A 23,073-nucleotide genomic window follows, 5' to 3' on the forward strand; every position below is an offset into this window, starting at 1 on the left:
TTTTGGAAATAATTTACAGTGTGCAGGACTAAAATAAACCAACCTGCTGGCCAGAAGAGAAAATACAGGTTGTCACCATTATCCCTTGTTCTGTTTAGATTGTTTCCTACCACTCTTGGTAGGAAAGTAGCAAGTTTGATCGATCAATCCAAATTAGGAATTAATGTAATATAAGATGAACAGGTGCCATCTGAAAAAAAAGCAGCTTAAAAGTACCTAAGGCTAACGATATTCATCTATTCCTATTTCAGAGGCTGCCCTTTGAACTCTCCTGAAGATAATACATTAACATTAGGATGAAATGTTGGCATGGTGTTCAACCTTTTCACCTGGAATTGAATTACAAACTACAGATGCTGAGCCACTGATCTTTTATATTAGCCCAGAGAAATAACATGACATTGCTCAATGATGGAAACCAGCCAGAGTTTAACAAAGATAAGAAATGAATGAATTGCTTCCCAAAATATCTTTCTGGCTTCATTCGATATTAAGTCAGCAGAGATAACCAAAATGAACTGATAAAAAGGGTCTACTCATTCATTCTCTTAAAGAAGATTTGATCCTTTTAGATGACTCCAAATAGAATCATATTGAGTCTCTGACTCCCAAGGAACTGGAGACCTTTTTTTCATAGCACCACAGCCATGTAGTGATGTAGCTTAGCATGATAAACATGTCAGATCGATTATATAGAAGCATAGTACGGACAAACAACAACCACAAAGAAATGCATCAACAAATTTCAGTTGTTTTCAACTCCAACCAGTCCGAGATGGAAGCAGAAAGCTAAAATTTTAGGTAAGCACAAGAACAGATATCTGATTTGGATGAACTTAATCAGGTTTCCAGAAGTAACATGGTCAGCATTAGCTAGAAGACAGTGGTTTCCGATTGGTACCATACACAGAGCTATTAATAGTACTTGCAGGAAAGGGTGTCCAGCAGTTCTGTAAAAACTCTGAAAAACTTTCATACAGATGAAAAGTTGTATGAAAAGAGCACCCACAAGAAGACAAAGCTTGAATAAGCCTTTTTTTTTTTTTTTCCTGAGGGGAAGGAGGGTTCCGTCACCATTGAGATGAGCAGGTGGAGACATGCCATGTTTCCTAGATTAACTAAACTACAGTTGATGCTTCAGGAAGCTCTTTGCTAGCTATAAATTTGGTGGGGAATTTTCCTTTTGGGGAGGTGAACGTTGCACTATACGAGGAACTCCTCATGTAACAAATGCAGGTTATAAGTGCTCAGGAAACCTTGCTACACCACTCTTTGGAGATGGTTTCTGATCTCAGCAGGGTCTGACAGATGTGCCATCCCCAAGAAGCACTGCTGCAGCTGCTCTGTCTGGGCCATCCTCATGCTCTTGTGAAGGCTCCAAGGCAAGTATCAGCACCAGAAGCCACCAGACCAACACAAGATACACTTATCACAAAGAAATGATAAAAAAATAGCTGGGCAGTTCTGTGTTCAGTTCATCTCAATTTCTTCTGTGTCCAAAAATAAACAGTTTTCTTTTCATAGAATCATAGAATCATAGAATTGGCTGGGTTGGAAGGGACCTCAGAGATCATCAAGTCCAGCCCTTGGTCCACTACCACTGCAGTTACCAGACCATGGCACTGAGTGCCACATCCAGTCTCTTTTTAAATATCTCCAGGGATGGAGAATCCACCACTTCCCTGGGCAGCCCATTCCAATGCTTGATCACCCTCTCAGTAAAGAAATTCTTTCTAATTTCCAACCTAAACCTCCCCCGGCACAACTTGAGACCTCTTGTGCCCTCTTGTCTTGCTGAGGGTTGCCTGGGAAAAGAGACCAATCCCCCCCTGGCTCCATCCTCCTTTCAGGGAGTTGTGGAGAGTGATGAGGTCTCCTCTGAGCCTCCTCTTCTCCAGGCTGAACAGCCCCAGCTCCCTCAGCCTCTCCTCATAGGATCTGTGCTCGAGTCCCTTCACCAGCCTGGTTGCCCTCCTTTGGACCTGCTCCAGGACCTCGATATCCTTCCCAAACTGAGGGGCCTTTCTGCACTCTGCTTTATTTACTGAACTTGTTCCCAGTACATCGCTGAAGAGAAAATTAAAATTGTAATATTTTATGTCATTCTGAAAGTTCAACTCAGCTGCAGCTGAATACTAAGACTCAATAGCCCAGGATAGAAAAATAAAAAATGAAGTCTAAAAAAGCTGTGAAATCAGGTCTTCCCTCCCGTAGTGTGTCAAAGTCATGTCCAGCTGCATTTGGATTTCACCACTCAATCCTAGAAGCTTTCCACGTTCTGCAGCAAATGAAGCAGGAGAGCTTTCAGGGAGCACCATGTTTCAGCCCAGCCCCAGGAAATGTCCACTTTTCTTCTCACTGGGCATAGTTATGCCAATGTCCTCAGGCTGACGTTTTTCTGACTGACTGTAGGATACCTTTGCAAAGTACAGAAAAATACCTAAAGGTATCAGTGGGAAAGGTGAAGTTGAAAAACTGAAATTCCCTGTGACCTCTCCCAGAATCGACCTACCATATCCAGTGCCTAGATGCATGCACACAGAAGAAAGGACTCATCTCTTAGAAGAATCCAGAAGGCAGACAGATTGACCCCCAGATAAGGTGAAGCATCTTTTCCTCCTGCTTCCCAGGAGACAACATGAGGGCTGCATCTGTGGCACTGGAAGCACTAGGCTGAGAGCCATCTCTAAGGCAAAGGCAGCTGCAACAAGGAAGCCTCCATCTGCAGACTGCCAAGAGGTCCAATATGCTATGATAAAATAGAAACCAACACAAATACCCTCTTTCATAAACTGAGGCTAAAGTGGAAACCCATAACCCATTTAAAGGTTCCAGAAGAGAGTCTGTTCAGGAAAACCAACAAGTGCCCTCTCTGTGTGCGTTACTTCTTTCATCCATTACTTCTGAACATACCAGTTTTCAGGGATCTTCAAGAAGGGTTAAGTTATTAATGTGTAGATACCCCCTGGAATATTCTAGGATACCTATCCAGCCTCCAGCCACCAATGCAGATGGCAGGGAGGTCCAATTAGTTCGGTGTTGTATCTGCAGCACTGTGTGCATGTCCTGTCTACCTTTGGCAGGTTATGTCCAGGCATTTGCTTTGCCCCCCAGGAGACATTTCACTGAGGTTGTCAGTGTTTTGGCATTCACAGCCCACTGGCTGCCAGATCCCAATGCTCCCACGTACCTCCCAGCTGCACCTGCCTGGCTAAAGCAGGGTGTCAAAGGCAGCATTTGTCACTCTGGGGTTCACCAAAGATGCTGTTGTGTGAGGAACATGGGTTGTTTTCCTTGTGTTTTGGTTTTAATGTGGCTGAAGCTGTATTTCCCACAGAGCTTTCAAAGTGGAAAAGAAAGCCTTAGGTGACATCTCAAGGGATGATAGCTTGGGAGGTGCCTTTTCTTTTAAACTAACTTCAGCAGAAGAATGAGGAAAGAGTCAGATAAGTGTTAGAATAAATGATGAATCCACACATTAGATAACTGGCCCACTTTTGAAGTAACATTATACTTTATTATTTTAGATTGAAAAACAGGACTGTTCAAAACCTAAAAGATTAAAACTGCTTCAGCTGTAGCCAATGGAAATATTATTTTTGGCTGCAACAGACACAGAAAATGCTTGAGTTAATCTGCAAAAACATTGAACATTGGAGTCATTACTAGTTGCTGACAATCATTAGCTTTTCTCCTTTTCCTTCAAGCATTTTACATCTTTCATGGGCAGTTCTTTTCATTACCACTTATTTATTTGCTATCGAGCTTCATAGTTTCTCTACAGATCTTTATGAAGATGAAAAGCTGATCTGTTTCCTGAATCTATGATAGGAAAAATCCCATCTAAACAAACAAAAAATGGAGAAATAAATCCTACTTGTGTTCTATGGAGAGGGAGAGATTGCTGTTTTCTATTGGAGGGAGTGGAGAGATGAGCTTACAAAATATGTAGATATTATTGACCATCTTTCCTTAGAGCAAAGCCTTGCTGCTGCTGTCTCTAATTTGTCATACTGCACCCCCAGCTTTGCCCACATATATTCACTCTGTGAAAGACAAATCCACAATAGCAAATAAAAATAACACATACATGCAGGCTGGTGATGAAGGTGGACTGTGCATGAGCAGAACTTGGTCTTTTGTTGTGCAGTTTAATCTTCTTGATGGCAGTAAATCCGAATGGGCTTGATGCAGGGTCAGGAAACACAAGCCAGTGCATGTGAGGGGAAGAGGGCCAAGGCAGGAGGAGAGCAGGGAGGATGCAAAGCCTCTTCCTTTATGTGGAAATGAGCTGTTAGACCATCTCAAGCCCAAACGAGTAACTTCACCTGTGGCAGCTTTGCTGCAGGCACTTCAGTTCTTTGTTTTGTGCCTTGTAGAATTTCCTTAACAGCCATCTGCAGCTTGTCAGTAATTATACAGCCTGGCTCAGAGCATTGAGAAATAATGTGGTATATGGTGAACATAAAGAACCCCAAGAGAAAACAATCTTGGAGACCAGATATTAAACATGTTTAGAGGCCTAAAACGTAGTGTAGCATGTACTAAGCATTTAGCTATCCCTTGAGAGCTGTGCATATCTTTCTAGTTGTAGCACCTTGTCTTCAAGAACTTGGCCCTCACTTCCACACAACTTCTTTGGGCATTTAGGACTATGCCTTTCTTTGTACAACACAGTCTGTGAAACAAACGTGGTAACAACACCACAGAATACTGCAGGACCCTGCAGCTCATGACTATTTCTTCCACAAGTGGTGTTTATGCAATGTGTTGGAACAGTGGTGAGACAGCACCCAGCAGAGCTGCTTCTTCATGTAACATGTTTTCTCACAGGCAGGAAGCAGAGTTATTGAGCTCATATTCCACCCATTCTTCAGGATCTCAAGCTCCATCCAGAAATACAAGCTGCCGAAGAAAGATACACGTGTGACATAAAATTATTTGAAGAGCTGAAATGATCAGTGGAACTACTTCCTTTTTTGATATATTCAGGCTATCTGGAAATAGGCATTTTAGCTTCATTATTAGAAGGTGAGCTAGCAAATGGCATATTTTACTCTTGAGATGCTTGTAACTTGCTAGGCTTATTAATAAATTTAATCTTTTGTTACATGTAGCAATAAACAGGTTTCTACATGGGACTTTGAACAACTATTTCATGATTTAGTTAAAGCTTTTTCCTTGGTGGGGTCCACAAAATTATACAGCTTTTATGAAAAGGAAGGTTAGAGCAGACTGGTGGAACTGCAATCATGAGGAATTTGAGAAGATCAGAGGTTTCTCATGGGATGTTCCATGTGACCAAAAACTGCACACATGCATACACTAAGAGGGAGATAATAAGGTACCATAATTCCTGTATCAGAGCCCAAGAAGAAGAAAACTAGCATTAGACTGAATTATTTTTAACATGGAGTCTTAGGGATGTATTTGCTGTTCTTCCTTCTAATTTTGCTGCCATACATCTAGAACAGCCTGCACTGAGCCAACCTTGCCTTCTTTGCCCCTTGGCACTGTGCATCAATCCATGTGGAGCACAACCCCCCCCAGCAACACTGCCTTGGCACTGCTACTCTGCAGCCCTGGTTTTGGGAAGAACCAGCTGGCAGCAGCTGATTTCAGAGGCATAACCTGGTAATCCTGGTGTCAGCGCCATGGAGCGTGGGAGAGCTGCAGGTTTGGCAGGCAGATGGTTGCTTTTTTACACAACTGTGCAAAGTACAGTTCTTGAGATAAAACATTACAGTACATTACAGGTTATTTGGGGCAAAGGTTACATTTCCCCTGGTCTTATCTTGGGGCCTGACGCATTCTTTGGCAGAAATGGGGATCTGGACAAAGATTAAAGACAATATGGATGTGAACAACTGGGTTACCACATGGAGGCTGGGTTACTCTTACTGGCAGTATTAGCAAGGGTTAGAAATGTGAGCTATATAATCATTTACAGGCACAGGAGAGAAACCAGGCAGCTATTTTCTATAAATCTCAAATACTAGAACAAAGGAGCCTAGGGGCATTTAGTAATGCAGAACATGGCTTGGGTTCCAACTCTTACCTCACCTGCACAGCTTGAGCTGCCTCTTCATACTTTAAGTAAAAATCTTGAATGCCACCTGAAAGACAGGTACGTATTACAGAAGCTGAGCTGAAACAGGGAATATAAACAGCTGAAACTTAAACCTTGTGCGAAGCCAGGTTATAAACACAGACTTGATTACATAAAGGTGTAACACTATTTTAAAAGCTTTTTGCATACTTCTATTATTTTATGAGCATAGCTTTAGTATCAGATGTTGAACACCCAGGAGAATATGGCTTCTCAACACACCCAAGGGAGGGGTGAGGACACAGTATACATCTCATCTACTGGCTCCTATAATCTTCTGCATGGGGAGATCAGTAGATCACCAGCCCTCTCTGAGTCCCACGTCAGGGGTTTGGCAGGGCATATGCGTCCCAGACCAACAGGCCCCTCAGTAGTCTTGACCTTTTCAGCAGCTCTCTTTGACCCAGTGCTCTCCCCTGCACTTCCCAGTCAGTGGTGCTTCTGCCTTCAACTCCTTTCTGACCCACAGCCCACCAAGGACACAGTTTCATGAGCACTCAAAGGCTGGCAATAGGGCACAGATACCACTAACTTGTTCCTAGCTCCTGTTAGCTGTGTAGATGAGGACAAGGTGAGAAACTGTGTCTGCTGAAACCCTGCCCAATTCACTGCCAGGAGGGGCCTGATCAAAGGGGGATGGTGGAGGGGGAACGGCTGGGAAGGAAGCTCTGTGCCCTGCCCCAAGAGCTGCATCCACAAGCTGCCTCTCCTTCTGGGCAGGCTTGTCACCCTCCTGATGCTGCCACTGTCAACAGGATGCTGTCACTACTCTTCCTTATGCTGTAATTTTATGGCAGACTTCATGGGAAACTGAGGCTCTCAGTCTAAGGTAACTGGATCGATCCCTGGACCTGGGTGCCTACCATTAAGGCAAGCAATAATTACTCTAGGTATGTAAATTCAGCACGCTGGATCTCAGCCAAAGCAGGCTGACATCTCTGCTCCTCACCTGGTCTACCTCTACACCAGACCCCTTGGCAGCTCCTTAGAGGTGCTGTAAATAACAACAACATATTAGAAAGTGCTATAAGTACTAGGACAACTCTGAAAATTGTATCAATTGATCCACTCAGAGAAACTTCAGAAAAAGCATTTTCTGGATCTTTGTTTGACTTCTCTTTGAAACAGAATCTTCAAAACATTTGTCACTTCTCCCTGGAAGAGAGACTCTAAGAAGAACTTTTCTGGTGGAAATTCCACGGAAGAAGGAATGGTGGTAAGAGTCACCTACGAAGAATAAGTTGTAACAAATACTGAGTTTCTCTCTCAATGTTCTCCTTTTTCAAGGCTTCTTCTTACTGTTTAGATTTTGCATCAATCTCTGTCTAAAGCTTTTAAAAAAATCACAAACAATTTCATCAAAGAGACAAGGAGAATGCATTTCCAATATTTTTAACTTTTCAGTAGAACCTTATACTCCATTTAAAGTACACTATACACAATATACAATACAAAGTAGATGAGATTAAAATACTTTGCAATTAAAGATTTTGAGATAAACTTGCAGCTGAAGGAGGTGTAATTGATCTCTCTGGAGACTGTTCAGTGTGTGATTACTAGCAGTCCACTTTCTCTACTCCTGCTACTTAATGTATCCTGGGGTTATTTTTCATTATATTCCTGAACAAAATACTTCGGTGTAATAGTCTGAAAACAGATTTGTCTCCACCAGCTATCAAAAGCCAGATGAAGGTATGGCATGGAATAGAAGTTTGAGATTGCTTTTTAATAGTTTTATAATGGCCTTTGCTAAGCCATACTATTATATAAAAGCCTGGAAGTTATTCTTTTTCTTGCCATGTGAAGAGAGGGTTAGTCTTTAAGGAAAATAATATCCTAGTTATTAGAAAAGTACCAAAGGGTATTTGATGACTGCCTCAGTCTTTCTAACTAGATGCGGTTCTTGAGGTAAAAGCTACTGTCTGGGATTTAGTACTTTGTACAAAAATCAATAGAAGAAAAAAATACATGTAATCTTTTTGTGACCATCCGTGTTTCAAATTGACAAAAAGATTAAGTGTCCGAGTCAGATCATTTTCTGAGACTCTGGACTTCCTTAGGGGCTTGGAAAGCTTTCACTACAGTTTTTGAAAACCTTTTATCTTATCAAATCCTACTCTGCTATCTCAGTTGCTTCTTCCTGAAGGTTAGGCTGTTTCCTGTGGCTCTTTTATCTAAGAGACAAACACCTGCATGCATGGCCATTTAAAATGCAAGAAGATTATTCCCATTTGCTTCATTGTCACATGACCAAAAGCCTAGAAAATGAGTGGTCTTGTAAATACTAACTACTCCCACCAAGAATCAGTCCACCATAACTTACTCAGCAGTAACAATATTGAATGATGAAAGGAGACAGAACTGCAACACACAAAAAGCTGACATGCAATGAACAAATATACAAAGTGGGGGAAAAGCCAGATCCTGTCTTGGGAAATTCCACAGAATTACAGAATGTCAGGGGTTGGAAGGGACCTCTGGAGATCATCTAGTCCAACCTGTCCCACAGAGCAGGTATTTGTGATGTCTCCAGCTTTGCAGATATAATACTGTGGCAGTTCAGTACCTGAGCAGGAATGCATGGGAGCACAGGAGAGCTGGGGATTCATGGGGAATCATAATAGGCATTTACATACCTAGCAGACATCTGCTTTCTCTGGCAGGGAGAATTCACTGCAGGAGGACACATCAAACCTCACCCAGGATGGGAAAAGCGTGTAGCTCTATGCTGCTGCTGGGCAGGGGAAGATAACTCCAAGGGGGACCATGGGGCCCAGGGTACCCACCATGGCCCACCTGAGGCAGGAGAGCAGCACAGGGCCACAGCCACTCTCACCCTCAGAGGCCTGGGGTGTACTTGGCACATCAGCTCACTGGCTCTGCTTTTATTTCCTGGTCTAGAAAACACTTGGGGCTGAAAATTGCTGCTAAAACCAAGGTAAGAACTGCTGCTAATGCATCTTATTTGGTAATTCAGCTTTTTTTTTTTTTTTTTCCCCACTATGGATCAGTAGTTCAATATTAGCTGCTAAACTGTATAAAATAAATATGCTGCAGTTTGTGTATGGCAAGAAAGACATGGCAGGTGTTAAAGAGGAAAAAAATGTTTTTTATTCTGCTTTTCAAAAAACTTTTGAATGCTTCAATTAATATTCAACTAATATTTGGAGGCTTGTGAGTTGTTTTCAGGATAATTTGATCATGAAGTTAGGATTTTTTGGTGAATCTTCTTTCAGTGCAAGAGAAGCGCACAGACTCCTGCCTGGGGTGGCAATCCAAGTAACCAAGGAATTCAGTTACTTTGTTAAGCAGCACAAATGCTCAAATTCAGTCCTTTGTAAATCTTAGCCATCAATAAAGTCTTTGGGAGACTTTACACACAGCTCCTGTTTCAAGTCTTGCCTCTATTGCTTTTCCTATCTTATACGTAAAAGGAATTTTCTGCTTCTGATATTCATGATTAAACAAATGTCATGTTGAAGACTTGGCATGCACAGAAGATGAGAAAGTAATCAGTCTTCTGCTCTGAGCACCTGGCATTGTATTATATTACACAGTTGTTACATACTAAGGTGATTCTGCCCCTCTCCTCTCTTGTGAGATCCTGGATTACTGACTTCAGCTCTGGGGCCCCCAGCTTAAGAAGGACATGGATGGGTCCACTGAGTCCAGTGGGTCACAAAGATGATCAGAGGGCTGGAGCACCTCTCCTGGGAGGACAGGTTGGGAGATTTGGAGTTGTTCAGCCTGGAGAAGAGAAGGCTTCAGGGAGATCTTATAGCAGCCTTCCAGTACCTGAAGGGGCCTACGGGAAAGCTGGAGAGGGACTTTTACAAGGGCACTCTTGACAAAAAACACATTTAACTTTGTAAACTGAAATGCACAACTCATTCTTACTGAAGTAAGTAAAAATCTCCAGCCCTTGAAAACAATTGTATGAATCCCACAAAACCCAAACAAACAAAAACCAAACAAACCCAAACTAGAAATGCACTACTTGAACTTATGACAGAACTTAATCCATAGGACCTGATGGGATTCACCCATGGCTCCTGAAAGACCAGGCAGATGAAGTTGCAAAGCCACTGTCCATCATACTTGAAAAGTTATAGCAGTCTAGTGAAGTTTCCATTGACTGGAAAAGGGGAAACATAACCTCCATTTGAAAAAATGGAATGAAAGAAGATCCAGGGAACTACAGGCCAGACAGTCTCACCTCTGTGCCTGGCAAGATCACAGAGCAGATCCTCCTGAAGGCTCTGCTAAGGCAAGCAGATAACAAAGGGGTGATTGGTGACAGCCAACACAGCTTCACTAAGAGCAAGTCCTGCCTGACTCTTTTGGTGGCCTTTTACAGTGGGGTCACAGCCTCAGTGGACAAAGGCAGAGCAACAGACGTTCATCTATCTGGACCTGTGCAAAGCATTCAACACTGTCCCACACAACATTCTGGTCTCTAAACTGGAACAATAAGGATTCCGTGGATGGACCACTAATTGGATAAGGAACTGTCTGGATGGTTTCACCCAAAGAGTTGTGAGCAGTTGCTCAGTGTCCAAATGGAGACACACGATGAGTGGTGTTCCTCAAGGGTCAGTAGTCAGACCAGTGCTGTTTAACATCTTTGTTGGTAACAAGGACAGTGGAACTGAATGCAAGTTTACTGATGACACCAAACTGTGTGGTGAAGTCAACACACTGGAGGGAAGGGATGCCATCCAGTGGGACCTTGACAGGCTTGAGAAGCAGAGTTGTGCAAAATGCATGAAATTCAACAAGGCTAAGTACAAGGTTCTGCACCTGGTTTGAGGCAATCCAATGCACAAATACAGGTTGGGAAGAGAAAGGATTGCAGACAGCTCTGGGGAGAAGGACATGGTGGATGGAGGCAGGGGGTTGAACCAGAAACTCAACATGAGCAGTCAATGTGCACCTGCAGCTCAGAGAGCCAACTGGGTCCTGGGCTGCATCCAAAGAAGCTCAGACAGCTGAGGGAGGTGATTCTCCCCCTCTACTCTGCTCATGTGAGATCTCACCTGAAGCACTGTGTCCAGTTCTGGAGACCCCAACATCAGAAGGACATAGAGCTCCTTGAGCATGTCCAGAGGAGAGCCACTAAAATGACCAGAGGGCTGGAGCACCTTCCCTAAGAAGACAGGCTAAAAAAGTGGGGTTGTTCAGCCTGGAGAAGAGAAGGCTCCAAGGTGACCTTATAGCAACCTTCCAATATCTGAAGGCAGCCTACATGGAAGCTGGGGTAGGGCTTTTTATATGGGTGTGTAGTAAGAGGACAAGGGGAAATGGTTTCAGACTTGAAGAGGGGAGATTTAGGGGAAAGATCCTTTCCTGTGAGGGTGGTGAGACACTGGAACAGGCTGCCCAAGGAGGCTGTGGCTGCCCCCTCCCTGGAAGTGTTCAAGGCCATGTTGGATGGGGCCTTAATTAACCTGATCTAGCGGGAGGTGTCTCTGTCCATGCAGGGATGTTGGAACTAGATGATCTTTAAGGTTTCTTCCAACCCTAGACATACTATTAGCTTGGAAAAGAATCACCATTATAAATTTGACTGGAATAAGCCTTTGTTAGTCATCCTCTCACTGCAGAGCAGGAAGACCTTAACTTGAAGACCTTAGAAGATCTTTCTCTTGAATCTTTTCGGTATCATGATTCCCCTCTCCCCTCAAACAGATTATTTAATCCAAGTTGCTACTCAGCAAGTTTTTTCATATCAAGAAATAACTGCCTGAGCACACATCTCTCCAGAGCCTCAGAAAATGCCTGGAGGCCTCCTCATTCAAAAGGTAGCAGTTACCGCATCTGCTGGTTACCTGAGTCAATGATGCTGCCCACAGGTGCACATCATAAATTATAGACCTGAAAACATAAAAATTTGATGCAAAGAAAGACAATTTTTTTTTCTACCAAACATACCACTGCAAAACCTTGAAAATGGATTGTTCCATCTGAAGTCTTTTCATTTTATTCTGAGAATATCACAAAATTCAGCGATGTCAGCTCAACAATCACCTTGAACAATGACGCTTTAAACATTTTTGTAGATGATTCATGAAGAAAAACAAATCTTTCTTTATTCCTTGTAATAACAGCCTCATCACAAGACATCTCCTTTTTACTTATTACTTCTGATGACAGCTGGTAAAAGAAAGGATTCTGTAGGAGTGGTCTCACCCATGAGTCTACATGTCTTTCATCTCTCCCAGCAGGTATAGTCTCTAAGTGCCAAGTGGTTCTATTTAGATTTAGATTTATTTGAATAGCTTTGCAGGTACCCAAGAAACAAAATGAGTTATCCCCTGAGGAGGAAGGCAGGAACATGTGAACATTAAGGACAGCTCCTCACTGTTTTAGGTGCCATGTCATATGTTGTCCTCCCACCAACAGATTGCCTTCAGCTTAAAAGAACGTGTGTCTTTTCCCTTCACTATTTCAGCTGTAAAGCATTTCCAGATCCCTACTGATGTTCATCTAAATTCTAACTGCTGATGGCTTTCTAATGATTTTCAAGGTAAGGATCAGGAAGATCTCCTATGACTGTGCAGACATTTCTGGGTGTTGTTGTGCTGCACCTACAACACTGTTGTACACAAGTAGGTCAGTTTCAACTGGAAGCATTTTTTCCATCTCTGTAAAAAATAAATTATGTTTCATTTTTACAACTTGATACAGACAATTGGTGTTCCCTTTCACACAAGGCAAGGCTTCTCCATTAAGTTTCAGTTCTAAAACAGAGCAGGAAGAGAACAAATAAGAAGAGCAGGTATTTTTTTTTAACTGGACATAAATTAGAGCAAAGTTCTAATTGGTTCAACTAAACATGTAGTTTAAAAAAACAACCAAACCAAAAAACAAAAACAAAACCAGCAAAACAAAGCAAAACAAAAAAACATCCCCAAACCACAAAACAAACATACAAACAAAACACCAAGCCAACCAAACAAAAAAACAGATTGAAAAGTCACACTCCCTGGTCACATTTCCCAAATAAATTTGTTCTATGTGTTCTATTTGTTCTTAAGTTGTGCCGGGGGAGGTTTAGGTTGGACATTAGAAAGAATTTCTTTACCGAGAGGGTGATCAGACATTGGAATGGGCTGCCCCGGGAAGTGGTGGATTCTCCGTCCCTGGAGATATTTAAAGAGGCTGGATGTGGCACTCAGTGCCATGGTCTGGTAACTGCAGAGGTAGTGGATCAAGTGTTGGACTTGATGATCTCTGAGATCCCTTCCAACCCAGACAATTCTATGATTCTATGATTCTATGAACAGTGGATATGGCTTCAGGAATGGGGAAGAGTCCTCACCTGGGACTGAAAAGCAGCTACTCAAGAGATAAGGAAATAATAAAGTGGCCTAATTACAAAACAGGTCTTGTTACAGTAAAAGGCCAGCAGCATCCTGGCTTGTATCAGGACCAGCGTGGCCAGCAGGACTAAGGAGGTGATTGTCCTGCCTGTACTCTGCACCGCTGAGACTGCACCTTGAGTATTGTGTTCAGTTTTGGGCCCCTCACTACAAGAAAGACATTGAGGTTCTGGAGAGAGTCCAGAAAAGGGCAATGAAGGTGGTGAAGAGTATGGAGGACGAGCGTTATGAAGAGGGGCTGAGGGAGCTGGGGTTGTTGAGCCTGGAGAAAAGGAGGCTGAGGGGAGACATTATCACTCCCTACAACCACCTGAAAGGAGGTTGCAGTGAGATAGGTGTCTGTCTCTTCTCCCAAGTAACAAGCAATAGGACAAGAAGAAATGGCCTCAAGTTGTGCCCAGGGAGGCTTAGATTGGATATTAGGAAAAATTTCTCCATTGAAAGTGCTGTCAGGCACTGGAACAGGCTGGCTAGGAAAGTGGTGGAGTCACCATCCCTGGAGGAATGTAAAAGATGTGTAGATGTGTTGCTTAGGGACATGGTTTAGTGGTGGACTTGGCAGTGAGTTAACAGTTGGACTTGGTGATCTTAAAGATCTTTTAGAATTCAAATGATTCTATGATTTTAAAGGGGCAATTTTGGCTGTCTGCTCTTATAAAGGATGATTCATGTTGCAAAATTTAGGCAAAGGATGTTTTTCAGAAGATATCTTTTTCACCAAAAAATGCTTTTCTAGCAAACTTTTTTTTTTTCCAAGTTGAATCCACAAAATTTTCTTCTGAACTACCCAAAGTGTCAAGGCCTGGAGCTGGGGATATTGGTACAGAGCAAAACTAGTAGGTTCATCCAAAGTACTGCCTATATGGTTAGAACTTTTCAAAATAAGTGCATTGGGAGTAATTCTACGTTATATTAAGTGTACTGGAAATAATTATACAACATTATGTATGCAGGCAGACATTAAACAATGGTGATTTGTCTTGAAGTCATATTTTACATGATGCACAAATGAACACTTCTGCATGTGATGCTGTCAGCCTTAGAATGGATTATACTCCTCCTCTGTGCCATAGTCCCCTGCAAAGCAAAAGACTACAGATAGCACTGCTCTGCCAGAACACACACATTAAAACTGGAAAAGGCTTCTGCTGAAGACAGTAAACACCTCACAAACAGACTTATCATGCTGCTACACTAAAGATTACAATGTGAGAAAAGAGAGTTTACATTTTTTATCAGTTTTACTGGTGCAGAAGGAAAGTATCTTGGATTTCTGTTATAAACAATGTACTAGCTCTACAGCTGATAAGGCTACGCATGTAAGACTGAAAATAGAGCAGATATAGTCACTGAAATAACACAAAAATGAGCTGAGTTTAAACATGGAGAAATACACTGAAAATGTGCTTTTGAGTTTCAGTTCAAAGGGCAGCACTAGCAGTCAGCTGAAGAGTACAGACTATGTAATAGCAGGCTACATTATAATAAAACTGATCTTAGTTTAGAAATTCTCTGTATGTGGCTGGAAATGCTTAGTCAGTTATACACAGCAGCACACTCAAAGCAGCTGGGATCATACCAAATACCCAGTTCTTTCATAAACTTTTCTCAGCAATGAAGTGCTCTCACTATCAGCCAAGTGAACAGGGAGCATGGATCCTAAACAAAGGGGACAAGTTTGCCCAGATTCATGTGACAACAATGACAAGTTTGCTCTGATGTTTGCTCTAAAATCAGCCTTTTGACTGCCTCAAGAGAAGGAAAGGGGCTAACACAGCTGGCAGAAAGGCCATTACGTGTTACTTGGCCACATTTGCCACTGTTGGGGCTCCTCAGGTTCTCCAGCTCAAACTTAAAGCTGTGAAAAACCCAACAGTCAGTGACAGAATGGTGGTACCAATGCTCAATCTTCATCTTCTGGTGCAACTGTCCTCAAATATGTAGGGTGAAGGCTGAAATAAAGTACAACTTCACTTTCACATGAGGGATATGCCCCATGAGATGCCTGATGCCCAGTGTGAGATTTTTTTATGTCCTAAGTTTTAAAAAATGAGAAAGATGGTGGGATATTTCTAACTAAAAGATTGGTTTGTTCTCCCTCAAGGTAACCCAACAGGCCCTCTCCATATCTACAAGGACTGCTTTCAATTAGATCAGCCACTACAATTTCAGCCAAAAAAGTTTTTAAAAAGCCATAGGCTTCTAAAAACATAATGTTATAAATTAAACGTTTGTAATTTTAAGGGACACAGCTTGTTCTTGTTCTGTGAATGCTGCCCTGTGTATACAAACTTAGATTATTAAAAAAATAACCAAGATATAAAACACTTTACTTTTGAGTGGTTTAGTTTAATATTTTATATTTTCCACTAATGCATTTTAGATTTATTATTCTAATGTCTTGGGAACTTGTCCTATCCTTGAGATACCTCATATCCTGGAAGACAGACAATTAGTCAGTTCTTGTCAGTACAGTCATGCAGTTAATGAAATACCTAATAATACAGCTCATCCATTAGTGGGCTATACAATTTAAATATACTACTAATTCTCCATCCCTTAGCTATGCAATCCTATTGCATACCAGCTATGCTGGTTTTTGAGGCCTACAAACAAAAAGACCTCTGTGAATATTAACAAAAACCAGGGTCCAGGCATGATGAATTTCAGCTTCTCAGAGGTGAGAGCTTTTCTCTTCATGTTAACTTTCAGTTCCTTGTTTTCGTTCCTCTTTTAGAAAACACTTCATAGGTAGCACTGATGAGCTCTCCTTCCATGTGGTGTCAAATATGAGATACACACCGTAACATGTCCTGGCTTCCTCTTTCCTGAGGCGAATGCCGTTCCCGTTCCCCCCAGGGCAGCTCACAGGTAACTCATTTCTGTAACATCTTCCTTGGTTGGGCCTTGTGCCACAGCAGAACATGGGCTGTGCAGCCTGAGCAGACATGTCTGGGGGAGATGAGGTGTTTCGTTTCTGGAGTCTCACTCCACCCACTCAGAGCACCTCAATTTTTTGGAGATGTGTGTTCTGATCTGTAGTAAATACACAACAGCTTTCAGTGTACTGTCTACGTTTTACGACTTTTTAGTTAGGACCTTTAAGTAGTCACTTTGAATCACACCTTTGTCGCACAAGGATCCCTTTCCCCCAGAAGCAGACGCCAGGCCCGCCCGCTCCAGCGAGCGGGACGCCCGGAGACTCTTCCTGCCCGGGCCAACTGCTCTGCTCCGGCATCCCGGGGAAGGACATTGTCCCGCCGCCATCTCAGCAGCCCTCCCACGGGAGAGGGACGCCTCCTGCCCGATGTTCGGAGGTTGCTCCGGGAAAGTAACGGGGCAGCGGCGCCCCCTCCCCTCCCCTCCCCTCCCCCCCCCCCCCCCCCCCCCCACGGGCGCTGGAAGAGCCGCGGTTTCGCCGGCGTTTGCTTTTCCCGAGGCGCCTCCTGCCCGCCCACCTCCCGGGGAGCCGAGGGGTGGGCGAGTAGTTGCCTCCCCAGTCCACCCCGCCGCCAGGCAGCGCCTCAAGCCGCTAGGCAGGGAGCCCCGGCCGGGGGAGCGGAGCGGAGGGGAGCCGTGGGCGGAGCCTACCGGCGGAAAGTGCTGAGTCACGGCCTGACGCGCCGCCGCCGTCACGCGTGGCGCCGGGCTCGGCTCCCGCCGCCGCCGCTGCCGCGGCGCAGAGCGCACCCAGCGCCGCGCAGGCTCCGCTCGCCTCCGCTGCCTTCCCGGTGCCGCAGGTCCGCTCCGCCGCCGGCCGGCATGGGGCTGCTGTCGCAGGGCTCGCCGCTGAGCTGGGAGGAGACGCGGCGGTACGCGGAGCACGTGCGGAAGCACGGCATCCTCCAGTTCCTCCACATCTACCGCGCCCTGCGCGACCGCCACAAGGACGTCCTTAAGTGGGGCGACGAGGTGAGACCCCAGGACGGACCGGCACGGCCTGCTCTGGCCTTGCCGCGGCCTCCGCCACCCGGGCGCAGGTGCTGCGGTGGTGGGGCGTGCGCTGCGGTGCGGCCCGGGCCGGGCCCTGACCGACCCTGCCCGCCGCCGTGCTCGGTAGCGGGTCCGGCCGCTCGGCCGCGGCTGCTCGGCGAGAGGGGAAAGTTTAGGCGGCCCGGCGGGGCTTTGTTTTCCATACACACATAGTCTGGCTCAATCGCCGCCTCCGGTTGCGCAGCACGCTTACCTCGGCATTACGTGTGGTTTTAAAACGCTAAAACAACTTTCAGTGCTTCCGTCCGTAGCTCCGCCTGAGCAGCCCCTCGGGAGCTGCATGCCCGGGAGCCGGGATGCCTGCTCGTCCCTGGGTGTTTGTTTCTTTTCGGTGAAGTGAGGGCCGATTCAAGCATGTGTACATCTGAGCTGCAAGGTGCTATCTGTGTTTGGGAGGTGAACGAGGGAAGCAGGGAGCGGAGATGGGCTGCTGAGCCCGGCGTGGCAGCTGGCTTTCCGTGGTCCTGGCTTTCCTCTTTGGAGAGGGACCCACCAAGCCTTGCTTTACCCAGGCGTCCAGCACCAGCCAGCCTGCCTTTTCAGCAAGCGTCAGGATGATCACTCACTCCGACCCTGACTTGAACTTTGCTACAGGTGCTTTGTGTCCGAGGACACAGTAACGTGAGCCGCAGATGTTACCTGTGTTGCCGTGCAAACCCGTGCTAAATTGTGCCTCAGACTGACAGCAATCTGGGAGGAAGAGAGTATTGATTAGTAGGATTTTCTGAGGATCCCAACTTTTCCTGGAAACAGGGAGCAGCTTTGCCTATGTCACGCTAGGTGCCATCCGTAACCATATTGCTGTGGTCTGACGTTTTTTGCTTGCGGGTGTCTGTGATGTGACTGCAGGGATGTTGAAGAGCAGAGTTGAAAGTGAGCAGTGTGGGACTTTGGCCATCCCATCTCTGTCTCGTGGCCATTTCCTTTCTGAACAGCAAAGGCGTTTGTTAGAAAACTTTGTCCAGGTGGTAACAGTAGCTGTCCACAGATACCCTTTGCCAGGTAAAAATGCTGTTCCCTTTATGTACCTTGAGAGATCTTGTCTCTTAAAGTCTGTTCTTCTCAGGAGCTGCTGTCATGCATAACATAACTGAGCAAGGCAAGCATAGGACCTGCTTTCAAAAGGTGTGTGTAGGGGTTTGGTCACGAAAATCTGTCCACTGAAGGGAATGATGCTGCCAGTGTATGTTGTCTACACTGCAGGGTTTTGCAGCCAGAGTGGTGTGGATTGAAGAAATGTAAATATACTTGTATCTATTTATCCCTGTCTAATTTCTCTTATTTCCTACATCTTTTGTGTGACTGACATTACGATTACAAAACAGAGTCACGGTCTTAAATTCAGGAATATAGATAGTGTCTCCCCGTTGCTCTGAGACATAGCTTGAGGGTTTTCTCTTTAATCTTTAGGATGGGGCACTCATTTTCCAGTGGGTGTTATGTTTTAGTTGTCCTTGTTTTCTCAGGGTAAGGTCTCACAAGGTAACTGGGGCTGGTTCAGCTTCCCTCCTCTTGCTTCAGGCTCATGTTTCTTCTGCCTTCCTTGTGTCATTACCAGCTACGTGAGTTCAAGAAGTCAAATCAGCAGAAAACTCTTCTCCCATTCAATTTTCTAGGGTGCTTCATTTTCTCAGCAGAGGTTCTGCTGTTTCACTGAGAGATCTGACAAGTTCTGTTGAACATGAGGAAAGTAGCAGGAACATTAGGAGGAAAGAGGCAAGCAGAACTGGCCCTGCAGTGCCCAGCAGCTGGTCACTTGGTAAGCTTAGCAGTATGGTAAGACTGCACCAAAGGAGCCTTCATCTTCCTTTTGCATTGGGATTATCCCAGGGAAAGTATTTATGCTTGATAAATGGTAGTGCATTATGTTTAATGAAGTTAACAATTTTTTTTGTCATGCCCAGTGTGGCTAGGGGCAGAATTCTAAGAGCAATATGCTTACTGCCAAGTTTTTGATAAGTAAGATGTATTTGAAATGCCTCTGAATGTTCAGAGATCAGGTAACACAGTTCATCATCTACCTCTGACTTTAGAAAATGGTAGTAATCTAAGTTTGGACAACCTATCTTAATTTTATTCTATTACTTTTTTTTGGGTTTTTTTTTTTTTTTTACATGGTGCAGCATTTAGGAGTATGCTGATGTTACCAGATACATGTTGCCAGTCTGCTTTTGTGCAAGCACAAAACCACAACTGCCTCCATAACTTCTGAAATTATATGTGGTGTAGGTAGACTAGTGGAAAATGCAGTAAATTTGTTTTCTATTTAGCTTCTTAAATACCTAGTTATTAAAAAATGGTGCCACATTTGCATGCAATTTAGGTGAATCAACTGACTAGTTGAACAGTTTTCAGAAAAAGCCTTTTGTGCACTTTGACCTTCATGTATAAAGTCATAGCCCAAGGGAGTTTTATTGCCTGAAAAGACCTCTTGAAGATACAAATCAAGAATGAAAATAACAGCCTTCACCTAGTGGTAGAGATTAAATCAGAATAAACAAAATTGGTTTTGTATTTGAGAGATGTTTTTGAAACAGTGTTTGGCAGAAAGTGTTGTGTTGGGTTTTTTTACTTCATTTTTAAGGAATTCTTATAAGGAGAAAAAAAAAGCCATAACAGCACAACTTCCTTAGCACATACTGGGTTTTTCTTTGAAAGCAGATGCAAATGCTGTGAAGTTTTTCTCCATCTAACTGATCCCACTGTGAAAAAGAAATCCCATATTTGACAACCAGCCTTTGCTTTGGATCTGTTTTCATCAGGACTCCACAGTGTGCATTGTAAGACTCATAATAAGAGCTGTGGTGGTCCACTTGGGGTGCTTGTAACCTCCTAGGAACTCCATTCTGTGTTGCCCCAGGGAATGAATCTGTGGGGAATCGTCATACAAGTTCTGTTTCTTGGGTGCCAGGCAAAAGGGTTGAGGCAAAGTGCTAATGGATCAGAACAGTGGCATTTGTTGAAGGAAGAGAGGCAGCATCACAGCTTGAATTGCAGAGTATTACTCCCTAGTGTTGCCCTCCTCTCCTGAGTAAAGGGCTGAAAAGGTCAAAACACTGATTTTGCTGTCTCTTCAAAAGTCAGCTATCTTCTTGCTTGCAGGGTTAATAGAACCAAAGGGTTTACCAAACACCTGTTGTCTCTTTTGGGACAGGTTTTTTTTAGCTCTCTTTTCTACAACCATGAAGTCTTTGCCATGGTAAAAACAAAAAAAGGCCTACAGATGTGAGTTTGCAGAAAATAAGATTTGCTGAAAAAAAATAATTCTAAAAGTCTCCTTGAATCTGCATTTGCAGGTAAATGTCCTTTGCCTCTTAATCATCCTTCTGCCTCATTTAAAACTGACATTTTGATCTGCCTGTTTACGCTTGACTTCTGACTGTATAAAGTTCAAAACACTGAACTATCTCATTATTCCTCATCAGACCTCCCTTTAGTATCCTTGCCTTAATGCCCACAAAAGTTGGGCAACAGTTAGATCTGCTGATGAGACTCTATGATGCTAAACAGTAGTCTCATGGTTTCCTTGTGCTTTCAGCTTCCTTTCCCATCCAACAATATATGCTTGTCTTTAGATTTGCAGAGTAGAGGTCATTACATTTGTTTTGTTTTGGGGTTTTTGTGCAGCATATGCAAAAGCCTGCAACTTTTTGGTACTGTGTTTTGAAACTCCAGTAGGTTTAGTAGGTGCTATGTGAGACAATTAGTCTGTGCAGCTTGGCAGATGTTAGTGGTACCAAAAGAGTTTTAAAGGGGTTTTGAGAGTAAGGCAAAGCCTATTCTACTGCTTCCAAGCTTTTATCCCAGAAAGCTCTCTTCTGTGCCAGTGCATTACCAATCTCCTGTGCTGTTCAGTGCCTCTCATCTGCTGATTGCATTCCTCTAGCTGACGGATGTTGCTTAAATTTCACTTTGCAGCTTAATGTGGGCACTCGGATCAGACAAGTGGAATGACAGGCCCTTGGCTCGGCTTATTGCCATTGCTTTGTGCTGAGTATGCATTTAAGAGTATGAGTTGTGGCACACGGTGCATAACTACATGTGCACATGTATTCATACATGTAATATTTGATTAAGTTTTTCTGTGGCTTGTCCTGCAAAATGAGACAGGTTGGTTGCTCTCCAGGCTGAACGCCTATCTGGACTGGGAGGAAATGGTAGAAGGAAGAGGAGTTGGAGAAGGAAACTTGGTGGGGGCAAAGAAACAATGAAGTGTAAGGAAGAGCTGCTTCAGCATATGAAAATGTCAAGAAAGGTGTGCTGGAGGGAGATCCACTCAGAAGGAGAGTTGGAAAAGTGAGCATGGGCAGAACATGACAGTTTTACTTTGAGGTGTATTTGAGTGACATTGTAATCTGACTTGCCGAGCCTTGTTTAGTGGGATTGGACATAATGACCCTGTTGGTACTTTCGAGTCTTGTTCCTGTTAGTGTTGGGATGTAGCACATAAGAAATACCTTCAGCTTTTAGAAAGTTGTTTTCTTCATGCAGACTTGAAGTGAAATTTGGAGGCCTTTAAAACAGGTTTGATAATGAATTGTATGAGGCAGTGTGAAAAATGTTCCACTGCACTGGTTGCAAGTTGAAGTCTTCCTGACATAATTCCATGACATAACTTTTGTGCCGGTGCTTTTTAATATTTTTTTAACCTTCTCTTGATTTTTCTTCCATACTCTTGATTCATTCTCATCCTTATACATTAGGGTTTTTTTATTTATACCATATGAATAAATAGAATGGGAACAAAAATGAACACTGACTGCTCAGCACTTCCTTCTGCAACAGCTGGAGCAGCCCTTTTCAGATGCTGCACGAAGAGAGGCCAAAGGTTCCTTCCAGAATGTCCCAAAGGTTTTGCTTCTGATTAGAAGGTGAATTATTTTTTCCAGGGCCCTGCTATGTCGTTAATGTCTTCTTGCATTTTTCTAGCTGCGTGTTTTTTTGTTTTGATTTGGGTTTTTTAGGGCAATAGCCATGTGTAAATGGTACAGTTGGTGATTTTGCATTACAGTCTGCAGAACTTTAGGATGGTAAAATAATTGCTGCATCCTAAGGAAATGAGTTTGGGTTCAGATGCACCCAGTCTGAGGCTCCTGTTTGTCTGTCACACATCTAAGACCAGGAACAAAGTCTAGGGCATTGTTTAATACTAGCAGGGCTAGCTTACCCAGTGCATAAAATCAGCACAACTGCTATCCCTAAAATACACAGATGAAGTTCTTGTCATCTCTCCTCTGAAAGGTATCAGTGAGGCTTAGTGAGAGTCTCAGATACATGTGTGCAGCAGTGTTCTAATTGAAGATAAGAAAGGACTGTGACTGATAAAAGAAGCAGTAAGTTCAGAGAGCATCATGGTGTATAGGGAAGGTGGTATTCTTTCCTCATTTTACAGTAAATGTGGCTAACTTACTGGAACAGAAAAGCAGCAGATGTCCTTTTAAGATAATTACTTACCTTACGAATCCTAGATGTCCTGTGGAGCAAGATGCCACAGAATACCTTTGAAGCAGAGATAGACACTTACATGGAGGATGAGAATAGACAGTTTATTATGGGTTATGGTTTCTTTAAGCTCCACGTGCTGTAAGA

The 23,073-nt window shown here is 43.7% G+C and overlaps 1 protein-coding gene and 1 long non-coding RNA gene across 4 annotated transcripts in view; one reads left to right on the plus strand and one right to left on the minus strand.

Moving 5' to 3' along the window:
* Positions 1 to 7,485: 7,485 nt before the first annotated feature.
* Positions 7,486 to 16,848, minus strand: LOC139795129 (uncharacterized). The gene is made up of 2 exons (XR_011725392.1): positions 12,041 to 16,848; positions 7,486 to 9,819 (listed from the first exon to the last, which is right to left on the minus strand). It is a non-coding gene; the product is annotated as an uncharacterized lncRNA (long non-coding RNA).
* A 252-nt stretch (positions 16,849 to 17,100) lies between these two features.
* GCLC (glutamate-cysteine ligase catalytic subunit) overlaps positions 17,101 to 23,073 on the plus strand; it is a 31,263-nt gene continuing 25,290 nt past the window's right edge. The window contains exon 1 of one of the 3 annotated variants that reach the window (XM_071741724.1): positions 17,101 to 17,403. In XM_071741724.1, the coding sequence (XP_071597825.1) occupies positions 17,254 to 17,403 (150 nt within the window). In that variant the 5' untranslated portion in view covers positions 17,101 to 17,253. Of the gene's footprint in view, positions 17,404 to 18,428; positions 18,487 to 21,676; positions 21,740 to 23,073 lie in introns of those variants that run through there. The other 2 variants (XM_071741729.1, XM_071741725.1) reach the window with 2 other exon arrangements.

This window comes from Heliangelus exortis, chromosome 3 (genome assembly GCF_036169615.1).
Source record: "Heliangelus exortis chromosome 3, bHelExo1.hap1, whole genome shotgun sequence".
NCBI lineage: Eukaryota > Metazoa > Chordata > Aves > Apodiformes > Trochilidae > Heliangelus > Heliangelus exortis.